Source organism: Lissotriton helveticus, chromosome 8 (genome assembly GCF_964261635.1).
Source record: "Lissotriton helveticus chromosome 8, aLisHel1.1, whole genome shotgun sequence".
Taxonomy (NCBI): Eukaryota; Metazoa; Chordata; class Amphibia; order Caudata; family Salamandridae; genus Lissotriton; species Lissotriton helveticus.
Window position 1 is genome coordinate 1,337,318,123 of NC_136069.1, and position 23,099 is coordinate 1,337,341,221.

The 23,099-nt window shown below is 42.5% G+C and overlaps 1 protein-coding gene across 1 annotated transcript in view; it reads left to right on the forward strand.

Annotated features, from left to right (window-relative positions):
* ATG3 (autophagy related 3) overlaps positions 1-23,099 on the forward strand; it is a 185,580-nt gene that overhangs the window by 45,564 nt on the left and 116,917 nt on the right. The window contains exons 5-7 of the mRNA XM_078658316.1: positions 11,284-11,354; positions 13,528-13,635; positions 21,804-21,853. Of these exons, the coding sequence (XP_078514442.1) occupies positions 11,284-11,354; positions 13,528-13,635; positions 21,804-21,853 (229 nt within the window). The remainder of the gene's footprint in view (positions 1-11,283; positions 11,355-13,527; positions 13,636-21,803; positions 21,854-23,099) is intronic.

Sequence of the window (23,099 nt, forward strand, 5' to 3'; positions counted from 1 at the left end):
GCAAAGGTATCTGGGAATAGCACAGTTTGGTAACTTTAAATTTGTGGGAGCAGCTTCAGAATCCTATCAGAGGATGTCTGAGTTGGGAAAGCAGTCCTATTCTTGGGCGACAAAGGAAGCCAGTATAGGGGAACATGAAGGGCTTCCCTTTCAGGCCCAATAATAGTAGCCCTATTTTACTCTATGTTGAGCCTACTCCTTGGCCATTCAATTGTTCACATTTGAAAGCATTGATCAAGAGTCACTCATTGATTCACTGCAACATATAGGCAGACCAACATCTGGGTGTCATCAGCATCCGAATAATACCAGATCTGAGGACTTGAAATAACCTAAAAGAGGGGTTGTTGAAAAATATTAACAAGCATTTGCAATGCAATAGGTCTCGCATTTGAGAGAGTGTAAGCTATTATGGCATTATAAATGTCAATGCCTTTTATGTATGTTTTAAAAACCAACATGCATAAATAAAAGGCATTGCCATTCACAATGCAAATAGCTGAAACTCTCACAACTACGAGACCTATTGCATTGCGAATGCTTGTTTGAATCTATTTGCAAATATGGGCACTTTGTTTTACTATCTGATTCACTAATGGAGCCCGCTTTTATTTTGGTGCATGGTGCACGGGGCTATTTCCTGCCCCGCGGGTGGCGGCGAGTTACCCTGACCTGCACGGACATGAGATCGCTCTGCTGATGAGGCATTCACACCTGATGTGTGCAGCAGGAGGGCCCAGGGTGTTTCGCAGGCTTGGCTGTACATGCGAGGCCGGCATAAAGATTTTGGGGCGGTGAAAAAGAAGAAACCAGGAACAACTTTCAGTAGCTACGGTGGTAGAAAACACAGGCTGTAGTAGGCGAGTGGGGCAAAAAGTGAGTGGGGTAAAGAAGGGGCAGAATGGAGAAGAAAAAAACGTATGAAGAGAAGAGCGTTGATAGAAAACAAACAGAGAGAAAGTTTTGGGGAAGGGGGAGGGGCACGGTGGAAGCCACATACCGAGGACAGGCTGAGCAGAGAGGAGTTAGGAGACAGTCGAGGGGCTGAGGGGAGCTGTGCCTCCCTGAAGCTAGACTCTGAATGCCAAGACATGCTGCCCGCACTGGTGAGGAAGTGGTTGAACAGACCTAAGGTAAGAAAGGGGACCCACTAGTACTTGGGGGCAGGGGGCTGGGGTGGGGACTGGTAGGCCTGAAAGGTAAGGAGACAGGCAGTCCCGAGGAGGCCCTATATGAAGACGCAACGTTAACGGGATAGAAATGGAGGGGGATTACTTGGGATAAGAGGGTGGGATTTAGGGAGATAGTGGGGCTTCCTCGTGCCACGACAAAATAAACTATTTGCACTGGGGGAGAGGTGTTAAATACGGAGTAACTTCTAATGGAAGAGGACCAAAAGCGTGGGAGAGCTATCCCTGTGCTGGAGGTCCGAAGACACCTGGCCTGAGCGAGGGAACAGTCCCGGGGTCAGAGAGTCCCTAAAACCTGTGAAGGAGTAGGGAGAGACTGCTAGGCGACCTGTACGGGGCAGCAGTGGAGTGTAAACAGGGGTCCTCTGCTGAGGGTAGGTCGTCGGCGCTCTAAGCGGAGTCCCTGCGGGTGGGAAGAGACGTCTAGAGATTGGGAAAGTGCTGCCAGGAGACACCACGCCTCCCGTCAGTCCAGATCTGGGCTTTAGATGACGATTATTTTGTATTTTAGCTGCCCCGTGTTTTGTATGGGTCTGTAAGTCCCCGCATGCAACAAATGAGCAGTTGACTAGGAATTCAATATTGGCTGAAGAAGTCTGACCTGACAAGATGTTGAGCAGCTTCGAATCTTGGCATCGGTTCATCCTGTGATTGTGGGCAGAACACTTATTCTCCCTATGCCTTCAAACAACGAACATGTCCACGTGTGATGTAACTGGTGGTCATCATGTAAAGCGCTCCAGTACCTTCACGTCGCGTTCGCGCTATAGAAAACTGCAAAAAAAAAACTTTGTGGCCCAAGGCAAAGTAGGGTGGTGGTGCTTTTGAGGAAATCCTATCACGTTGGTTGAATCAAAACTAAGAGCGAATGAATGCGTCCTCTAAACTTAGAGTACGACCCTCTGGGCGCTGCTCTGTTCAATCGCCACTGCGATTAAGTATATTGTTTCAATAAATACAAAATAAGTTGAACAAAAGTTGAAAACTAAGAAAGTATGATTCATAAATGATGATTTATTCCAAAATATTTGTGTTCTTCTGTAGATGTTGTAAATCACATATACAGTGTTTCTTTCAATTCATTGAGTTTCCAGAAACATTATTGCATAATGGTCCCAATGCATTTCATGCCCATTGGGCGCTTCATCAGGGGAATCTAATGGGGAAAGAAATGTGTGTATGAGGACCCACACTCATTAAAATTATTACATATGCCAAGTCATGATATATGCATGCATTCTCATGGTGATGGAATTGAAAAGAGAAGTTGCCATAAGGTCGTGAAACTGGTTGCAAATCACGAGGGTGAGGTGAAAAAGTATAATCTAAATTATGAAAAACGTGTTCAAGGTGTAAAATCAAAACGTGAGTGAAGGGCCCCTGCAGACTGTCTACATGATCCGGCTAAAACTAGAACAACTAGTCGTGTGTGTGAATCGGGTACGAAAACAGACATGATTAGAAGTACATGCCACATAAAGTAAAGTACTTCGTAACTGGAAAACACAGTGAAAGTAAGCGTGTTCCAAAGCCATAAACCAGGTCTGTAAAACAGTCGGTCGGCGAAATTACGAGAGTGTTACTCGCATATAGATTTCCTACCGTATAGCTAAGATTCCCCAACTCCGACGGAGAGCTTCAGCGGATGTTCGTGAGTAGTGCCATTACTGGTTTGGCGTCTATATGCAATTCAAATAGATTACGACTTGCAATTTGTAGAGTGTACTAGGCCATCGATTTACGCCGCCATATTGGAAAGGTGACAAAACATATAAACGCAATGGAAACTACATGGAAAATAATGCGAAGCGATGAAAAGAACTATGTGGTTGAAAGAATAATAAAGAATACAAAATGTACAGGGTACTGTGCTATCTTGTATAAATAAAGTACAACCAGTTGAAAGGTCATGTGAGTAAATAACATGCATGAATAACATCATAGGATTAAGTAATCATCACTGTAAAAGGAAACAATTAAGTCAATTCACAGATAGCACGAGAATTCCAGGCAGTCATTAAGCCCATTGGGCTTCATGGCATCCAGTTTCAAATCCATTTTTCTTTTTGCAAAAGAATTCTGTTAATGTCTCGATTTTCGGTGTTGGTAACAGTTTCCAAAATGATAAATTGTAACTGGGAAATATTGTGTCTTCTCTCATTGAAACGCACAGCCACGGTGGATTTAAAATGTTTTATTCTAATGTTGTTTTATGTTCCGATAGTCGTGTTTTGATTTTTCTGGTGGTTTTTCCTACATAAACTAAGCCACATGGGCACTTAAGTAAATAGATCACGTTAGTAGAATCACAAGTTGCAGTCACTCTTAGTTTAATAGGTGTCCCTTTCATGGGATGTGTAATAGTAACTCCCTTGATTATCGAGTGGCAATTGTTACAATTGTGACAGGGTAGGGTTCCTTTATAGTTGACGGGTTCTTCAGTATGAATTATAGGTTTCAGCATTTCCTGAATATTTTTGCTCCTTGTGTATGCAAACATTGTTTTTTCCCGGAAAATGCCTTTGAAATCTGGTTCGTTCATCAAAATTTGCCAGTGTCTAAAGATTGCTTGTTTGTAGTGATAACTTTTAGTCGAATATCTTGAAACTATTAAAACGCGAGATTCATCAGATTTAATAGTAGGTTGAAGTAATTCTGTACGAGTTTTAGAGGTACACTTGATTTGAGCTTTCTGTAAAATCTCAGGAGTGTATCCTCTTTCTTGAAAGCGTTGTATCATGTTATTCATTTGAATTTGTGATTCTGTTGGATCTTAATCCTTTTGACTCTGTATAGTTGAGATAATGGTAAATGATTTTTGAGTGGCAACTGGTGGAAACTTCTGTAGTGTAATAGATTGTTATGGTCTGTAGATTTTTTGAACAAAGTGGTTTCAATTTTGTTGTGCTACACTACACTATACTGCTATTACACTACAGAAGTTTCCACCAGTTGCCACTCAAAAATCATTTACCATTATCTCAACTATACAGAGTCAAAAGGATTGTTTCAGATCCAACAGAATCACAAATTCAAATGAATAACATGATGCAACGCTTCCAAGAAAGAGGATACCCTCCTGAGATTTTACAGAAACCTCAAATCAAGTGTACCTCTAAAACTCGTACAGAATTACTTCAACCTACTATTAAATCTGATGAATCTCGCGTTGTAATAGTTTCAAGATATTCGACTAAAAGTTATCACTACAAACAAGCAATCTTTAGACACTGGCAAATTTTGATGAACGAACCAGATTTCAAAGGCATTTTCCGGGAAAAAACAATGTTTGCGTACACAAGGAGCAAAGATATTCAGGAAATGCTGAAACCTATAATTCATACTGAAGAACCAGTCAGCTATAAAGGAACCCTACCCTGTCACAATTGTAACAATTGCCACTAGATAATCAAGGGAGTTACTATTACACATCCCATGAAAGGGACACCTATTAAACTAAGAGTGACTGCAACTTGTGATTCTACTAACGTGATCTATTTACTTAAGTGCCCATGTGGCTTAGTTTATGTAGGAAAAACCACCAGAAAAATCAAAACACGACTATCGGAACATAAAACAACATTAGAATAAAACATTTTAAATCCACCGTGGCTGTGCGTTTCAATGAGAGAAGACACAATATTTCCCAGTTACAATTTATCATTTTGGAAACTGTTACCAACACCGAAAATCGAGACATTAACAGAATTCTTTTGCAAAAAGAAAAATGGATTTGAAACTGGATGCCATGAAGCCCAATGGGCTTAATGACTGCCTGGAATTCTCGTGCTATCTGTGAATTGACTTAATTGTTTCCTTTTACAGTGATGATTGCCTAATCCTTTGATGTTATTCATACATGTTATTTACTCACATGACCTTTCAACTGATTGTACTTTATTTATACAAGATGGCACAATAGCCTGTACATTTCGTATTCTTTATTATTCTTTCAACCACATAGTTCTTTTCATCGCTTCCGCGTTATTATCCATGTAGTTTCCATTGCGTTTATATGTTTTGTCACCTTTCCAATATTGCGGCGTAAATCGACGGCCTAGTACACTATACAAATCGCAAGCTGTTATCTATTTCAATTGCATATAGACGCCAAACCAGTAATGGCGCTACTCATGAACACACGCTGAAGCTCTCCGTCGGAGTTGCAGAATCTTAGCTATACGGTAGGAAATCTATATGTGAGTAACACACTCGTAATTTCGCCGACCGACTGTTTTACAGACCTGTTTATGGCTTTGGAACATGCTTACTTTCACAGTTTTCTCCAGTTACGGAGCACTTTACTTTGTGGCATGTACTTCTAATCACGTCTGTTTTCGTACCCGATTCACACACACGACTCGTTGTTCTAGTTTTAGCCGGATCATGTAGACACAGTCTGCAGGGGCCCTTCACTCACGTTTTGATTTTACACCTTGCACACTTTTTTCATAATTTAGATTACACTTTTTTCGCCTCTCCCTCGTGATTTGCAACCAGTTTCACGACCTTATGGAAACTTCTCTTTTCAATTCCTTCACCATGAGAGTGCATGCAAATATCATGACTTTGCATATGTAATAATTTTAATGTGTCGGTCCTCATACACACATTTCTTTCCCCATTACATTCCCCTGATGAAGTGCCCAATGGGCACGAAATGCATTGGGACCATTATGCAATAAAGTTTTTGAAAACTCAATGAATTGAAAGAAACACTGTACATGTGATTTACAACATGTACAGAAGAACACAAATATTTTGGAATAAATCTTATTTCATTTATGAATCAAACTTTCTTCGTTTTCAACTTTTGTTCAACTTATTTTGTATGTTTTGAAACAATATACTTAATCGCAGTGGCGATTGAACAAAGCAGCGCCCACAGGGTCGTACTCTACGTTTAGAGGACGCATTAATTCGATCATAATTCAACACCTTAAGGTCGACAAGGTGAAACCTCCGCGGCACGCAACAGAGGCTACAAACCATTCAAACTAGCTTGTGCGCAATCACACACTCTTTTTTAGTATGAATCAAAACTAAAACAAGCCACATCCAGACACACCGACCTACAGAGAAACTGCTATGTGCCAGACGTGCAGAGAAAGACTTTGCTCCCTGCACTGCGAATGCGCGTCAGCCGTTTTAAGCCTCATGCAGTTTCACTTTCTCAATGTGCCCGCACAGTTTTCTGTAGATTTTACTTGCATACTTGACGTTTATCGCTATGCACGCATGCTTTTATCCGGGCAGTGACCTGCTTGCGTGAAATTTCACCCAGATACAGCTGGAGCAGTTGGATGAGACCAGCAGGTGAGTGATTCTGTGTGCGAGTACCGGGCATTTGTGACGATCGGCCGAACACGGTAATGCTGGCTGGTTGGTATGAGGGCGGAGGTTCTGTTCTGATGAACACACTGTTGTGACCTATGTAGCTGTCCTCAGTCCCTGGCACATGTTCTTCCCTTCCCATGCGACTCCTCCTGGTAGGCTTTGGAACGACGTAGTATCGCATCACTCGGGGAGAAATAAAATAATTGAGTATTGCAACAATCCTTTGTAACCACCCAAAGGCACTCTGGGGAAGCTTGATGGTGTTAAAGGGCCAGGGGTGAAAGTCGGTAGTGAAGACGTTGAAGGAAGGAGTTGGCGTTTGAGCCCATTAGATGGGGTGCGTTAACATTGGTGACGTGGTTGAGACTGTGTGTGAGGCCATTTGAACGGTTGTTGAGCGGTATTGTCTGGTGTGGGCCCAGGGAGGAGACCTGGGAGGGAGGGCTGCCCGTACGCCGCTCCAACGATGAGGCAAAAGTGAAACTGCATGCTGGTTTGCCTGGGAAGCGGAACAGGAGATGTGCGCGTGCCTGTACGTGCGCGTCCACAGACCCCAATCGCCTGCGTGTGCCCCGGCTGTACAACTTGAGAGGCAAGTCGCTGACAATAAGTCTTGTTGGCGACAGCGCTTCGCGCTGCGTCGCCTGGTGCGGGACCTAAAAAGAGATGGAAGTAGAGAGATCAGCATTAGTAGTTTGGAACATGTGTTGCAGATGGACTGCCTGTTTTTTTTGTTTGGTTTATTTTGTTCTTTTTTTTGACACTTTGGAGCAGAGGTGTGTTTGTGTGATAGAGAAAACTACAGATCCTGCAGTCTAAAGTAAGTGCTCCTCGGTGTTTGAGGTATAATTGTCACAGAGTCGAGCTCTCTATATGCACTAGGTGCTTCCAAAGTTGTGTCTGCTATAATTTTGTATACCTTTATGCGTGTCTACAAGTGTGATGTAATGTAAAGGGCATTTATATAGCGCTCTATTGCTCCAGGGAATGTCCTGGCGCTCTGCACCTCAAGTGTTGACTGGCTGAGAGGCCTAACCATTAAAACTTATTAAAAAGCTATGTTTTCAGTTTTGTCTAAAACTGGGAAGCGCCAGACTGGTGGAGGGCCCTATGTACCTGCAGCGGGGTTTTGAAAAGGATCCTCTTATTAAAAGGAAGCCAGTGCAAATCCCTTAAGTATGGGGATACATGTGTTTTCAATGGCAGGCCTAGAAGAGTACAGGCTGCTGCGTTTTAGAGCACCTGCTACATAATGGTCTATTTGTCAGGCAGGCCCAAAGACCGTGCTTTACCATAGTTGAGCCTAGACATTAAGACCTGTAGTAAGTTTCATAATGTCTGAGAAGAAGAAGTAAGCCTAACTGTTGTGGAGCACTCGATTACAGGACTTTTGCAGCAGAACTGTTCTGGCTGCTTCTCGGAGCGTAACCTGCTGTTTGTGGGAACATTTAGACAGATTTATGCTAGCCTGGTAGAGGTCTAAAGAGTACTAATATTCATATATGGTGCTCATGTTAATACTTGAATAGTTTTTGCTTAAACCTCTTTCAAGGAATAACTTCTTACTTGACATAAATAAAAATGTGTCGTAGGTCAATCAGTGCAGAATTACGTTTTTAGTGTTTGCACTGTTTGTGGCCAAAACGACTATAAGGGATTGTGGAAATCTTCAAGAAAACCTGCAATATAAGATTGAATACAGGGTTTGAGTACAGTTTGAAAACTGTAATGTACTAAAGAAGGAAGTCGTATAGTTACACTATTGTATGGGATCATTTTGAAATATTTATGATTTGGTTCCTTGCATGCAGACCTGTACGATTGTATCGATCTTGGTACATACCAAAAATAAGTGTTATCTGTTGTCCCCAGTTTCTTCATCTTATTCTTCCCCGTACCCCTCTCCTGCCAACATTCTTTCCCCCCTATATGTGCATCTTGTGAAATTTATGTTGATTATGGAATTGTAGTGAAATCAATTGTGATGTTACATAACATTAGTTGTTTATGGTCAGATGGCTTAGTTCTACTTCAGCTTCCAGGTTACATTGCCTTATAGTTTGTTTTTGTAAGTTGTTCGCTGAATTCTTGAACTGATTTTCATTCTTTTTCACTGCATTTTAAACTTCTGTAGCTGTGTATTTAAGTGCAACAGTGTCCCCATGTTTTCAAATAGTTTAACAGCCTATTTCTGTGGAGAGGCTTGACTCATCACAAGAGTATGTACTGTATATTAAAAATAGTTGCTTACTTGGCCACGAGATCTGCTATACCTTATGTATCCATCTTGTGCCCCCACCTTGGAATTCTACAGTTATTTCCGCATCATACCCTGAACCCAATTCGTAGTGGGCGCCTGTTTTGCTATATAATCCTAGCTAAAGAAGAAGACTAACATTAAGTAGTGCCTCTAAAGTCCTTTGACTTGGGAGTAATCTCCTCCGTAAAGCTTCAGATGATCCAGAAAATCAGCACAGTTCTCAGAGAGAATCTAGTCTACAAAAGGTAAATGTAATTAATAAACAAGTTGAATACACCCGCACAAGATTGGCAAAAGCAGATAGATGGTCTTGGGTTGGATGTGTTTCCTACATAGGATGGGAAGCACATTGTGTTCTTTAAAAAGTGAGGTGGAAGTTTGATATATTTAATGTACAAAACCTCATGCGTGTGTCAACATGTTTCGAAGCAAACTATGCCTATTATGGTTCAACCACTGAGCCGCGGAGGGGTCGATCGAATGAGGTAGTATCCTGACTGATGGTGCAAATAGCAGTGGGGTCCCCACCGTCCTGAAGGTTCATGATGCCTCTGGATAGCAAATTGACATTAAGGTATTACCTTGTCCCAGTACCATTGACCGCAATAGGCATTGTTTGCAACATTTATTCATTAATTCTACTCATAGTAAATCCTGTGTATAGACTGTATTATACTGTCCATGTGAGTAGGGTAGGGATCTGTGTACCCGCCCTGAAGAAGAAGCAATGCGCTTCGAAACATGTTGACACACACAGGAGGTTTTGTACATTAAATAAATCAAACCTCCACCTCACTTTTCTAACGATACCGGCACAGAGGCTTATTAAAATTCCTTTTACTCCTCACATGCTAGGAATTTTTTAACACTCACCCTCTATCCACTCCTGACCCTACCACTCACCCCCTCTCACACTACACATAGTGGTTACATCAGTGCTCCAGCATATCCGCTGATTAGTAGCACGCCGCGTTCCGTAGAGGGGCGCGAAGACCCCTATGATGAAGCATGACACCAAGGGCCCTTTTGGTGTGTGAGGGGTATTTAAAGAACAAAATGTGCTTCGCATCCGACTCAAGACCATCTATCTTCTTTCGCCAATCTTGTGTGGGTGGATTCAACTTGTTTATTAGTTATAGCTAGGGGAGATCGAATCCACTCCCTGTGTCAGTGCGGACACACTCTCTCTCTCCACTCCCTCCTTTGGTATTTATGGTAAATGTAGTTAATCTAGGGAAAGCAAATGACAAGGGATGCTAGTTCTTGTACTATAAAACTTTATTCTAAGCCTTCTTGTCTTTGCTCCGGAGGCATCTGTGTTTGAGGACAGGGTCTGCCTTTTTGCTGCAGTAGGTTTTATGCATACAAGTGATTTATGAATAGTTTGCTGTGCAACTATTACAGGTAATAGTTCATACTGCTGCGTAATAAAGCCAAAGCTGTATGTATGGGTTTGGCATTTGTATAGCTTCCCAGATACCTTTATACCTGTACCTACTGGTGTTTGAAATTTGGTGTGTGAACTCCTGTCCAGTTTCATTGTAGGAATTTACATTTTTTCTCAAATTGCCTTTATTGAAATTTTCAGGGTTAATTTCAGACATTGACAGTAGGACCAGTACAGAGCATCCTAGATACAAACATGAATGCCTGTGATATACACAGTTGTGATCAAAAAAGGTGCTCGGAATACCAAGATGTTATCTCAGAAAAGATTCACTGTCAATTTTACAATGAAATGCATAAGTATCATTGTGCGGCATAATCCCCCACCCCAAACATCCCCAAAGCAGTAAAACCAGAGTGTTGGAGAGAAAGCAGTATGCATCATATCGAGAGGACAGAGTGTTAGGCTGTGTGGTAGGGCAACGGGCATGGCTGGGACTGCCTCCTGCTTCCCTAAGCATCAAATCTGGAACAGGTGGAGTGCTCGTGTATGAGTAGGACATGTAAAGAGTGGTAGGCATGCTGAAGGGAACCGAACCAGAGGATCCCAGATGTATTCGAAGGTATAGTAGTTCTCTAACAGAATATCAATCATCCTTTCCATAGTTATGGCCTGCCAGATTTTGGTTAATTGTGTTTTAAAATGACAGCTTTCCATTGCTAAATACTTGTCTGCACCCACACCTCCTCCGAAAATACTTTCTCCCAAGAGGAACTGGTCAGATGATGACCGCTTAGAAACGTACTGTATAAAAATGTTAAATTGTTCATATGATAATTGTTGAACGTCAATAGTTGAAGAACCTTCAGATTTGTGGCTTTTTATCCTACCTAAGTTTAACCATCTTTCTATAGGGTGCAAGTCACCAGGTGTAGAACTGTGCAGCATAGCCTGTTTCTTCCCAAATCTCATAACTTCATTAATACTATGCTGTATTGCATATGGTGATGAAAGATGTATGTGCCAGTTTCTTTCGAAAGGACATGTTTTTGAAGTCTGCTACTTTTCCAAATATATTAATACTTTTCTTTCTTTATTATTCATTTCAGGGCAGCAGGAGAAGAATTGAAGGTGAAACCATATCTTCCTAAAGACAAACAGTTTTTGATGACAAAAAATGGTAGGTCTGACTAAACTGGCAATTTAAATACTCCTCTTTAATGCCTAATTTTGTACAGAGACTACATATGGCCGGCTGTGCAAGAAGAGTGAGCAAAGACTTTAATATGCACTATTGCAAAGAGCCCTCAACAAGCTGATCAGGAAAACGTCTGAAGGCCAACCCGTAGTCTCATGTTTTTTTGGCTTGGCTGAGCACAAGGCTTGAGGCAACATTTTCCCTTTTGGCAGAATGGGTGCTGTGGTGTCAAGGCCCCACAGATGACAAAAAATAGGCGTTATGTTTAGTCAGAAAGTGAAAGCGCAACAGAGATGCCTTTAAATCCTGCTTTTATCTGGTCACATATCCTCTGTGTTCAGAGACAGGTCAGATGTCAGTTTACAACTACTTTTCCTTCTCTGACTGAAGAGTTCCAGAATTGTGTAAAGTGAACACACTGACCTGCTATAGCAAGTGTGAAATTAACGGCTGTAGGGTATCAGGTTTATCCTAAAACACATTTAAATAGCTAATAAACCTGTAGAATAACTGTTTAAAAAAATATTATGTACAACACTTGAAAACCAGTTTATCGAATGCATCTTTAATCTACATATACTTATCTCCTTTAAGCATCTTTATTTTCTTCTAATGCAGCATATCCAATGTACTACCCTATTTCTCACCCTATACCTCTATCAATATATCTTCTACCTCAACTCTCTGACCCATCTCAAACCTTTTTCTACTACTCTTTCAAACGCACTACCCTATTTCCCACCCTATACCTCTATCAATATATCCTCTACATCCACACTTTCATTCATCTCAAACCCACACCACTACTATGATCCCCAAAATAGTCCTTTCTAGACTCCCCTACTCTATCCCTCCTTACACCATCTGACTCTTTTTACTATACTAATCCCCCAAACAAGCCTTTCTAAACCCTTCCCTCTGTCTCTTCCCCGCCACATCCCTTTTCACTCATCCCAAGCCTCCTACTACTGCTATGACCCCCCCCCCCCAAAAAAGTCTAAATCCTTCACTCTTCTATCCCTCCACTATCCTTTTCAATAAAAATAACTGACTAAGATTTCTTCGTCTGAAATGTCATATTTCACTTTACTAGTTCACCACTAATCCTTTATGGGTTCCAGAGTAGCGTGCTAATCGCTGAAAAAAACGCTTCGACACCTCATCAGGGGTAGCAAGTACTATATAAATGCAAACCTTTTTTCCCCTCTTTTATCCGTCCGCTATCCTTCTCAATCCAAATAACTGACTAATATCCGCCACTCAAATTACTTTCATATTTCACTATACTAATTCACCACTAATCCTCTATAGGTTCTGGAGTAGCTTGCTACTCACCGAAAAAGCGCTTCAACACCCCATCAGGGTTAACAAGCGCTATATTTATGCAAACCTTTGACTTTTCTACTCCTCCGCTCTCCTTCTCCATCCAAATAACTGACTAATATCCACCGCTCAAATTACTTTCGTATTTCTCTATATTAATTCACCACTAATCCTTATGGGTTCTGTAGTAGCGTGCTGCTCGCCAAAAAAGTGCTTTGATGCCTCGTATGGGGTAGTAAGGGCCACATAAATGCAATTACAATACAATAAGTCAACTGTACAAACCTTTCAAATATATTTCAGTAGATGTGAAAGCCCATTTTTTGTACTTTTGTACTTAAAAATATTTTAATAGGATGGAAAACAAATTGCAACTCTTTACTTGGCAATGTGCAAATGATAACTGTTATCTGAAACCCAATTTTCACAGATTGTTGTTAATACACTATATAGTGTTATCAGTAAAGCTGCAATGTAGTGGGAAGGATTTTGGCCATTTCTTGGAAATTTACTGTGTAAAGGAGAGTGCGGTACCACATATTTATTAAAAGTGTGTTTTAAAACATGAACTGAAAGACACCCTTTCCCCGATGGCAGTGCTATTAGTAAACTGAGAGGCAGGGTGGGGATCATGTGTACACTATATGTGGGCTACATTCTTATTACACATGGAGCATTTGATAAGTTAGTAATCGTTCTTCTGTTGTTATAGCAGAACAAAGGGCTGCTATACACTTAGATTGGTAATAATTATGGCTTAGATCTTGTGCAGCTTAGGGTATTTTATATCTGCAAATTAATAATCTCTGCTTTATTCTGTCCATCTCTGCAGTGCCATGCTACAAGCGATGCAAGCAGATGGAGTATTCAGATGAATTAGAAGCAATTATAGAAGAAGATGATGGGGACGGCGGCTGGGTAGATACATTTCACCATGCAGGTATTACACTCGAAGGAACAATTGAAGCCACTAATACTGGTCATGTGTTCATTTTTTAAATATATTTTTCTGGTGTTGACCAAAAAAGAGGTAACGCCAGAATTGTAATCAATTTCTATAATGGTGAATATTTTGCCTTCCAAAGTATTTACATCGAATTTCCAAGGGAATGTTCATATCTTTAGCCATTGCCAGTGGTATAGCTGAAAGAAGTTGAAGAAACAGAGTGCACAACTGTGGGTCAATCTTCCTTTGAATATTCGAAAGAAATAAGATTATTTTTTTTAAAATATAAGATATAAAAAGAGTGCCAAATGCAGAACCATGGTCGAAATGCTCACTATGAGAAATTAAAGGACTTCTTTTACTAAGGTCTCATAAAAATACAATATATTACATATTTGTGCTAAAATTACCACCCCATTGACACGAGACCTTCTATGTTATGGACAGTTTAAATTGTTCCACCAAGGCTCCCTTATTCTCTTATGTTTATATTTGCGTCCCGTAGATTTGTAGGGTGGCTTGCCTGGCTCTTCTTGTGGTCGGAAGTTATAGTTAGGACCTCGTTTCCGTAGGAAACCATTTTTTTACTTGCCTATATCTTTAACGGCACTGATTCTAGTTGTGCATGGAAAGTTTCAGGGCGATCCTTCTATCGGGGGCTGAGAAATGGGTGGTGGTGTCAAAACAGTGTGCTTCCCATGTTAACTCCCATAGAGATTTTAGACACGACTGCAGCCCAAACCGTTGGACGGAATGACACCAAATTTGGCAGATAGGTAGCTCTTGCCCCAGAAAGTGCACTTTTAAAAAATGTGGTGTAAATCTGTTCATTAGTTTTCAATATATTAAAGAAAATCCATGTATATATCTAGGTGCATGGCCTTTGTGAATAACGACTATCTCGTGGACAGGTCTGATTGACTGCCAACACTTCAACTAGGAAGTGTTGGCAGCCCAAAATAAAATACAAAATAAAGAAAAGGGGGTAAGGTAGGAATACCCTGATTCATTAGCCCTGGTGCTGGGGTCCCGTGCTTGTTTCACTTTCAGCACCTGGGTGGGCCAAGTTCCGGGGGCTTATTTATATATAATAAATGGGGAGGGGAGCCCTGGGGCTTTATTATTAATTAGGAGGGTGTGACCCCCCCTCTGTAGGCCTTTAAAGGGCATGTGGGACCACCACCACCACCCTGGGGCATGTAAGGACCAAAAGAGGAGGCCCCCTTCAAATGTTTAAAATTTCCCCGGGGCCCGCCACTCCCTGGTGCAGAAAACTAGTTCTAATGAGGACAGGGGCAGTGCAGCCCAACTCATGGGCCATATTTGGGCCAGTGGGGTACAGCCACTATCCCGGGCTGTTTTCGGCCTGTGACCACTACCTCCCCCTGGCTGGCCCTATGCAATTGAAAGGAGAGGCTCTTGAAAACTGTCCCAGAATAAAAGCAGGATTGGGGATGGGAAAGGGTGAGGAAAACAAAGCAGTGACAGGAGTAGGAGCAGCTTCAAGGCAGACTGGAAAACCTGAAGCCAATTCCATGGAATAGCATGGTAGTGTTAAGACATGGAAACTGCCTGCGAGGCATAGCATGGGCAACAGAATACAAACAAAACCCTCTGCAAAATGGTGTAATACATGACTCTTAACCCCTTAACTGCTGAGACTTTTCCACCCCAATGCTGAGCCCTTTGTTGGCTATTTGGGGTCATTTTCGCTTAGGCCTCCATAACTTATTTCCACATAAGGTTTCACACCAAATTTGCACCCTTCTACCCCAACATCATTGGGTTAGTAAACTTACCCAGGGTTTGGATTCCTTTGGAGGGGTGTGAAAATAGCCAAAATGTAGCTAAATTTAGAGGTTTTTAAAGACTATGTTGGGGTGGGGGGGGGGGGGGGTAGTACTCTGCACAAAAGTCTGGTATGTTTCCTAAAAATGGCATCAACAAAAGGTTTGCTGTGCCAAAATCACCATTGTCTCAGCTTTCTGGAACATGCAGTGCTGTATGGAAGAAAACAATTAGTTTGCCAGCGTTTTATAGGCATTTTTCTAAGACTCAGCTTATCTTTCTGAATGTTTATACTTGCAACCTACTTCCAGTTTGTCATGGAAACAGCTGTGAAACCCATGGTTGATGCCAGAAACCTTTATGTTTCTGAAATATAGACAACATTTCTAAATTCAGCAAAGTGTAATGTGTGATGAGCCCGCCAAGATTTCCCACAAAAAGTAACTGTTGAAATGAAAATGGCTGATTTACAAAAGCCCGGTATGTCTGCTACACTCTTCTGATTGTGTGGATATATAGAGTTTGTAGGTTCGCCATAAAATAGAGGTACCTGAAGCCAACAACTGAGTTATACCTTATAGGTTTTTTTGTATACTGAGTACAGAGCAAATCATATGGCAAAATATAAAAAATTGAAAAGTGGTACGAAGGAAACCTATGTATTTCTGAAATATATAGCAGGTGCTGAGTTGAGAAGCAGTGGTTATTTGTACATCTCTGAATCTGTGGGTATCCATACTAGGATCTGATTCTGAGGACATTTTGCAAAATGTCTTTCTTACAAATTGGCGTTTATTTGAAAGACACAGATACAAAGAAATCCTATTGCTAATAGCAAATGTTTTACCCATCTGAATCTTTGCTTTTTTATGTGGGTAGCTGCAGATTTTGAGCTCTAACTCAGCCACCACTGACGTAAACATACCAAATCCAGATATTTCTGAAAACTAGACACCCAGAAGAGTCTAGTATGGCAAGACTTACTTGGCTGTCAACAGGTAATTTCACCCAGAAGCCCTTGCAAACCTCAAATCTTGGCTAAAAACACACATGGAAACCTACCAACTACAGACATTTTTGAAAACTAGACACCCAGGGGATTACAGGGTAGTGTGCCATGCGCAGATCCCACTGCGTTTTCTTTCCCACAGTGGCCTGCAGACCTCGACCTTTGCTTAAAATCATTCATTTTCCTTATATTTTATGTAATGTAAAGTTCCGGAATCCATAAAATTCCTACCTTGCAGCATTACCCCACTTGTCCTGATACAAATGTAGTCTTACTTGTGAAGCTGGGCCTCATACCTGCAGCCGAAATGAATCCCAACCAAGGTCAATGAGAATCTTCGGCACAATCCACGAGAAAAAAGATGTTTGAGGAAGGCAGTCCGTCCGGCTTCCGTACAGCGTTTGTCCGTTTGGGTGGTTTTAGGTTGCACTAGCCTGCCGCTTTGATGGCTTTGGTGTGCTTAGAGACATTGTAGGGAAAAGAGCAACGTAAATGCAGCTCACACGGTGCATTGGCCGTGACTACGAGCAGGCTGCAAACCACTCTTCACTGGGGAAGGAAGGGCTAGGTCCTCGCGCACCTTTTGCCCTAGTTTTGGAGTGCGATGCTGTTACCCAGAAACCAACAGTTTAGCACTTGATTTTGTTCTTTGAGGCACTTTGCTACTGTCTCCATTTGAATTTCCATTAATGTAATGTTTCGAAAACTTTCCCTTAAGTTTAATTACGCAGCCCCTGCAGATAACACACGCCAAGGGCTTAAATCACAAATCAGTTTCGTGAAATAATGGATTATGTATTTACTCTTCTATTTTCTTTGCATTTTTTCGTTTTTTCGTGCTGACATTGCCGTTGTATTTATTCTACCCCCCAGCTTGTAACATATTCTTGTTGTCCTTTGTCTCCAAGAGCCTTTCTGATAACCACCCACTGCACAATCCAAGAACGCCCTCATCATTCTAGTGTTTACCAACACAGAGCCTTACTTGCCCAGCTCATACAAGCTGCTTTCCCAAATGTTCGGCGCTGTGGGGGCAGTGGGCCCTCAATCTGGGAATGTTTTACAAATGAAAAAATGAGCGCATGTACTCACCAAAGACCACAGAATCTCTGTCTACCTGGGCAGCAGCAGGGTCGCCACCCTCGGTGCCCTGCCTGGCATGGCGGCAGGTAGACCAGTCCAGAGGCATCGAGGAGGGGGCGCTGACGTGCTGGGAACCCCGAACCCTTAGCCTTCCAAAGCTGGCACCTTGTCAACGGGAATCGCCACTCTTCCTCCTGCCCCCAGAAAGTTTGATTTGATGGGGTTTCCTTTTTTTCTGTCAGCTTGAACTAGGTCGCAAAAGAGAAAAGCGCTGGGAGAGGTCGCGCTTCATGGTTTGTGAAGCCGACGCTGTTAATTAAAGACATCTGTGGAGTCTTCTTCCATGTTGCATTCCCTTGCCTTCTGTTACGATTGAAAGTAAGATACGTAGTCCAGAATGTAACTCAGGATCACAGCTTTATTCTTAAGATCAGATCCATATTAAGTCTCAAGGTTGGCCCCACCAGCAGCCGCCTCCTTGCTGCTCAGCCCATCCATTCCAACTGAATTTCTCTCCAACTCAAACACTCCAAACATTCTGATGACATCACCATTGGCTGAGCAGCAAGGCAGAGGACATCAATAGGGAGGATGCATTAAACAAGTAATACATTACAACACATCTCCCCCTTATAATGATTATACAATGTTGTATGCAAGATGAAATATACACAACAAGATGTCCAACAATTTCATAAAAATCACATGCCCAACCCCACCTAGAAAAGATAGGGAAAAGACAAGAAAAGCTTTCCATTATATAAATCAGGGAGTACACACTCACGTTAACTCCCACTAGGGTAATAGACAACCCACATCCACAAAATAGTGGTAAACCATAGAAGCTTAACAAAAAAGAAGTCTTCTCACGTGCGAACCTACAACGCACAGTCCAAGCACCTCACTCGAGGCAACAACCACTTACAGAGTACCATCAAAACAAGTAAGTCAGAGAAGGTTCACAAGAATGAGTCTTCTCATGTGTGCAACCACAACGCACAGTCCGAACACCTCACACGAGGCAACAACCATACAGAGGGTATCACCAAAACCAGTATTACCAAAACTGGTAAGTCAGAGAAGCTTCATAAGAAGGGGTCTTCTCACGTGCGCACCCACAATGCACAGTCCAAACACCTCACACGAGGCGACAACCATTCACAGGGTATCACCACAACCCCTAGAGGAAACCAACTCCTTACTGCGTACACTAAAAAGAGCAGGGACATTATACACACCTACACTAACAAGAACAGGGACATCACACACACTCCCTCCTCATTCTATGCAATAGCAGGACCAGGTATACTAGACAACCAATACGGCATGGTATAAGTGTCCCCACACACTCACTTCCTATCCCTAAACCCACTTGACAAAAGGAGGGGGAAAAAAAACACAGTATGAAAATAGAGCAAGGCAAATATCTGAGACAACCATCAGAACATATAGACCTTGCCTTGGACGGCTGGAACAGGGACTACATGTTAGTTGAAACAGTGCTTATACACATGAAGACCGCACATTACTGGTGCAACTGCTTTTGACACCTTCCTCACTTCATCATTAAAGTTCTTCAATGTACAATGCAGTGTTTTCCATCCAATGTGCAAAATTACCCAAAAGAGTGAGCGCATCACTGACACGCTGCAAGAAAGAGATGTTTCAGAACCGTAGAGTACATAACTATAAAGAAAATAGTGTGCATATCACTGACACTCCAAAGAAATCCTCTTGTGGTTGTAGACCGGGCCGGACTGGCCATAGCGGGCACCGGGCAATCCCCCGGTGCGCCGCAAGGGTGGGAGCCGGTTTTGGGCCACTGGGGGCCGTTTTTGTTACAGGGCCGTATTTGCAGCATAGGGAACCGGGGCTGAAAACCGGCCCCGGCAAAGAGCTCGGCGGCACCTCCCTTACCCCCCCCCCCGCCCCCCCCCCCCCCCCCGAGTGTGGGGGGGGCGAGCACTTTGCAAGGGCCGGTTGTGGTTCCCAGTCCGGCCCTGGTTGTAGACCATTCACCGGAAAACAAAGTTGGCATAAACGTGGTTGGCAAGAACAAAGTCATTCAAAACATGGCGGCATGTCATCCACGTCACGCAGGGTGGTTCACGGCACGTCGGTGCGGGGTCTATGAGCAGATCAATAACTAGGGCGTCAGAACACAGAGATCCCACGAAGAATTGAAGTCCACAGCTATGAGGTAAGAAACCTTCAGAGCGTGCAAGTAAGATTTGAAAGATGTAGTGGCAGTTAGTCAAGGCTAGCAAATCTCTCTATAAAATTGTTGCCATTGCGCAGGGTAGCAGCGTAAGCAATTTTAAGAGACGGAAACTTCCACAACTAAGTCAACACACACAAGACCACTCGAAAGAAAGCTGTGTAAAGACAGCTTGAAATAAAGTAGTATCCAAACAAAGTCAAGAAACGTTTTGCCAACAATTAAACTTTTACACACAGTCCAAGTTGTGCAAGCAGCGCAGAGTCTATGTAGCGATTCTGCCAATAGGTAAACTTGCAAACAGACCACATTGTACATGCAGGTTCAGCACCAGAGATGTCAAATGACAGTAATGCAACTTAAATACTCCATCAGTGCAGTGGCTGCACTCAATTTGTAGAGACTAAATCTTGTGCAGTCACAATATAGGTGAAACCCACATATCGTAGTACATCTCCAACTCACTTGTCTTTAATGTATGTCCAATGAAGCATGTCCAGGAAGGACAGTGGCTTCTGGAGACAGGCAAAAGGTGAAGAAGGACATTGCAGCTCAGTAGCATTTGAAACAGGCACAGTAAAGAATGACACACTTGGGTTACAACAGGGAAAGTAGTACCAAGGCAGCAAGATGGAGGAAGAGACAGTCCAAAATAAACTGGCACTTACAGGTTGGGGCGACCAATGATGGTCACTGGTGGGGCCTTAGTGGTGGCAGGTTTCTTCAAATCCACAGGTTGTAGTTTCATTTCCTTGAGATTCCTTTAATTTCTTTATTTTTAAAAGTCCATTCTCCATAGAAGTAGCAGGCAGGTTCTTTAAAATCGTCGGCAGTGTTACGATTGAAAGTAAGATACGTAGAATGTAACTCAGGATCACAGCTTTATTCTTAAGATCAGATCCATATTAAGTCTCATGGTTGGCCCCACCAGGAGCAGCCTCCTTGCTGCTCAGCTCATCCATTCCAACTGAATTTCTCTCCAACTCAAATGCTCCAAACATTCTGACGACATCACCATTGGCTGAGCAGCAAGGCAGAGGACATCAATAGGGAGGATGCATTAAACAAGTAACACATTACAACACCTTCCTCATCCATGCCGTGCGTGTGGCTTCATTACTTATTTATTTATTTTTTCACCGGGCGAGCTTCTAGGTGCTTTGCATTTTTATTTTTCATATTCAGGCTGTTCTCAGCCTTCGTTAAATTGTCCCCCTGCCTCTGCAGCACACACGGCACTCCTCCTCAAGTTGCAGTCCGTGCTCCGGCAGCTGCCTAAGACCCGCCTTCATCACCTTCAGGATCGCAGCCCAGCCATGGACGAGGGGGAGGAGGGCCAGAAAGGATCTGTGATCCTCCACAGGGCGCAGGTCAGAACATGGTTAAACTAAATACGCAAGTGGAAGAGTTGTGTATACATATAATTAATTTTTTTATTTATATTTAATGAACATTTTTGGTCAAACATACTTCGTGCCCATTATTAGTGTGACGTCCACTACCCCCCCCCCCCCCCCCCCACTTTTCTTATTTGTGGCTCGCAGCACAGCTTTATTTCATATGGCGTGCGGCTTGGAATTTATTTTTGTTCGTGATTCAGTTCCTCTGTGATATGCTTGTTAGACTATGACTAATCATCCTAATTAGTAACATGCATTTGCAATGCCCTAGGTCTCACATTGCGAGAGTTTGAGCTATTACCATTGTAAATGACAATGCCTTTTATTTATGTATTTTTATTTTGTAACAAATAAACAATGCCAATAGCTTAAACACTTGCAACTGCGAGACCTATTGCATTGCAAATGCTTGTTCTTTCTCCCTTCATTTGTTTCGACTGAACGTACATCTATTTGAGGCACATTTATGTCATCATTCTGTAACTGCTGCTTTCAAACTTGGGTGTATAATAAATGTATTTTTTTAAAAGATGGATAGAGGACTTTATTTTTTGTTGCCTTTTCACTGTGAGAATTTGAATAAAGTACTGAGAAAATAAATTCTGAACAGAGTGCATTAATTGAAAGTTTGCTTATTCCTGTGTTGATTTTATTCAATTCACAGGTGTTGCAGGAGTGACAGAAGCTGTTAAAGAGATTACGTTGGACAGCAAGGTCAGTTTTTCTGAATTTTGCCTGACCCCTGGATATATGCTTGTTGTGGTGATCAGTTTACTTCACTTGCATGATAAGATTATTTGGCACTGTGTAATTTCCAGATAGCCTACGATGAGTGCACAGTATGCTGCCCTCATTTCTTTTATCTTTTTACCTTTGATTTACTTCAGATTTGCTCATCTCCTCTGCTCTGAAGTGTGTCCAGACAAGGTGTATAATATTTCATCATGCCCTTTGTGGAGCCTCTCCCTTGCTCTATTTCTAATGCCATTCGTATCTGAGAAATGAGACTTTATTACCCATATCTCCCTTGTAGCTATTTAAAATACACAGACCTCACTCCATTTAGCTGCATAGAGACCAAGCAATTAATCTGTTTGACTAGGCAATGACAGGCACATCACCGTCTGAAAATGCATATTTTCTCGCTATGGATCGAAAAGGCATTTTACATGTACTCTGAATTGAAGTAACACCCAAAACAATTCTGTTTTAATCTAAAGTATACTATCCGACAGTCACAAAACTGTCGGAACACCCAGTCCCAGTGCTTTCTGCTTTCAGGCCCATAGGTATAACCTCTGTGGCATCATCGAGTCTGCAGTGGAGGCACACATTATGCGGCAGGTTTGGCTACATTATGTGGTTAGAAAAGGATTCCCGTTCATACAGCATAATACGGGCACATTCAGTGGCAGTATTACTTGGCTACCTTTTCAATTTAGTGCATATGAATTCCTTCCTTCCCGCCACTTGCTTTGGACTAATGAGGATGCTCCGGCGGGTGCTCCCTTTGCTCCCTTTCCAGGCGAGGAGGACCATGGTCCAGGCCCTGATTCTCTCTCGCCTGGATTATGGGAATGCTCTCTACCTAGGAGCACCGGCTTCGGTACTGCAGAGGCTTCAGGTCACACAAAACAGTGCGGCCCGCCTACTGTTCAATCTCTCCCGTCGGCAGTCGGCGAGGAAGGCTCTGAAAGACCTCCACTGGCTCCCAATGGCTGCCAGAGTGCAGTTTAAAGCTTTGTGCATTATGCACAAATCCTTTCACCGTGTAGGCCCAGCGATTCTGCACCCTTTGGTCACGCCTTATGTCCCAGCACGCCCCCTTCGGTCTGGTACCTTGCAGCTGGCCACCTCCTCTAAAATTAACAAAGCCCGTTGGGGTGGCCGCTCTTTTTCCCATTCGGCGACCAGACTTTGGAATGCCCTCCCCTTTGCCATCCGAGGAAATAGCAACCTC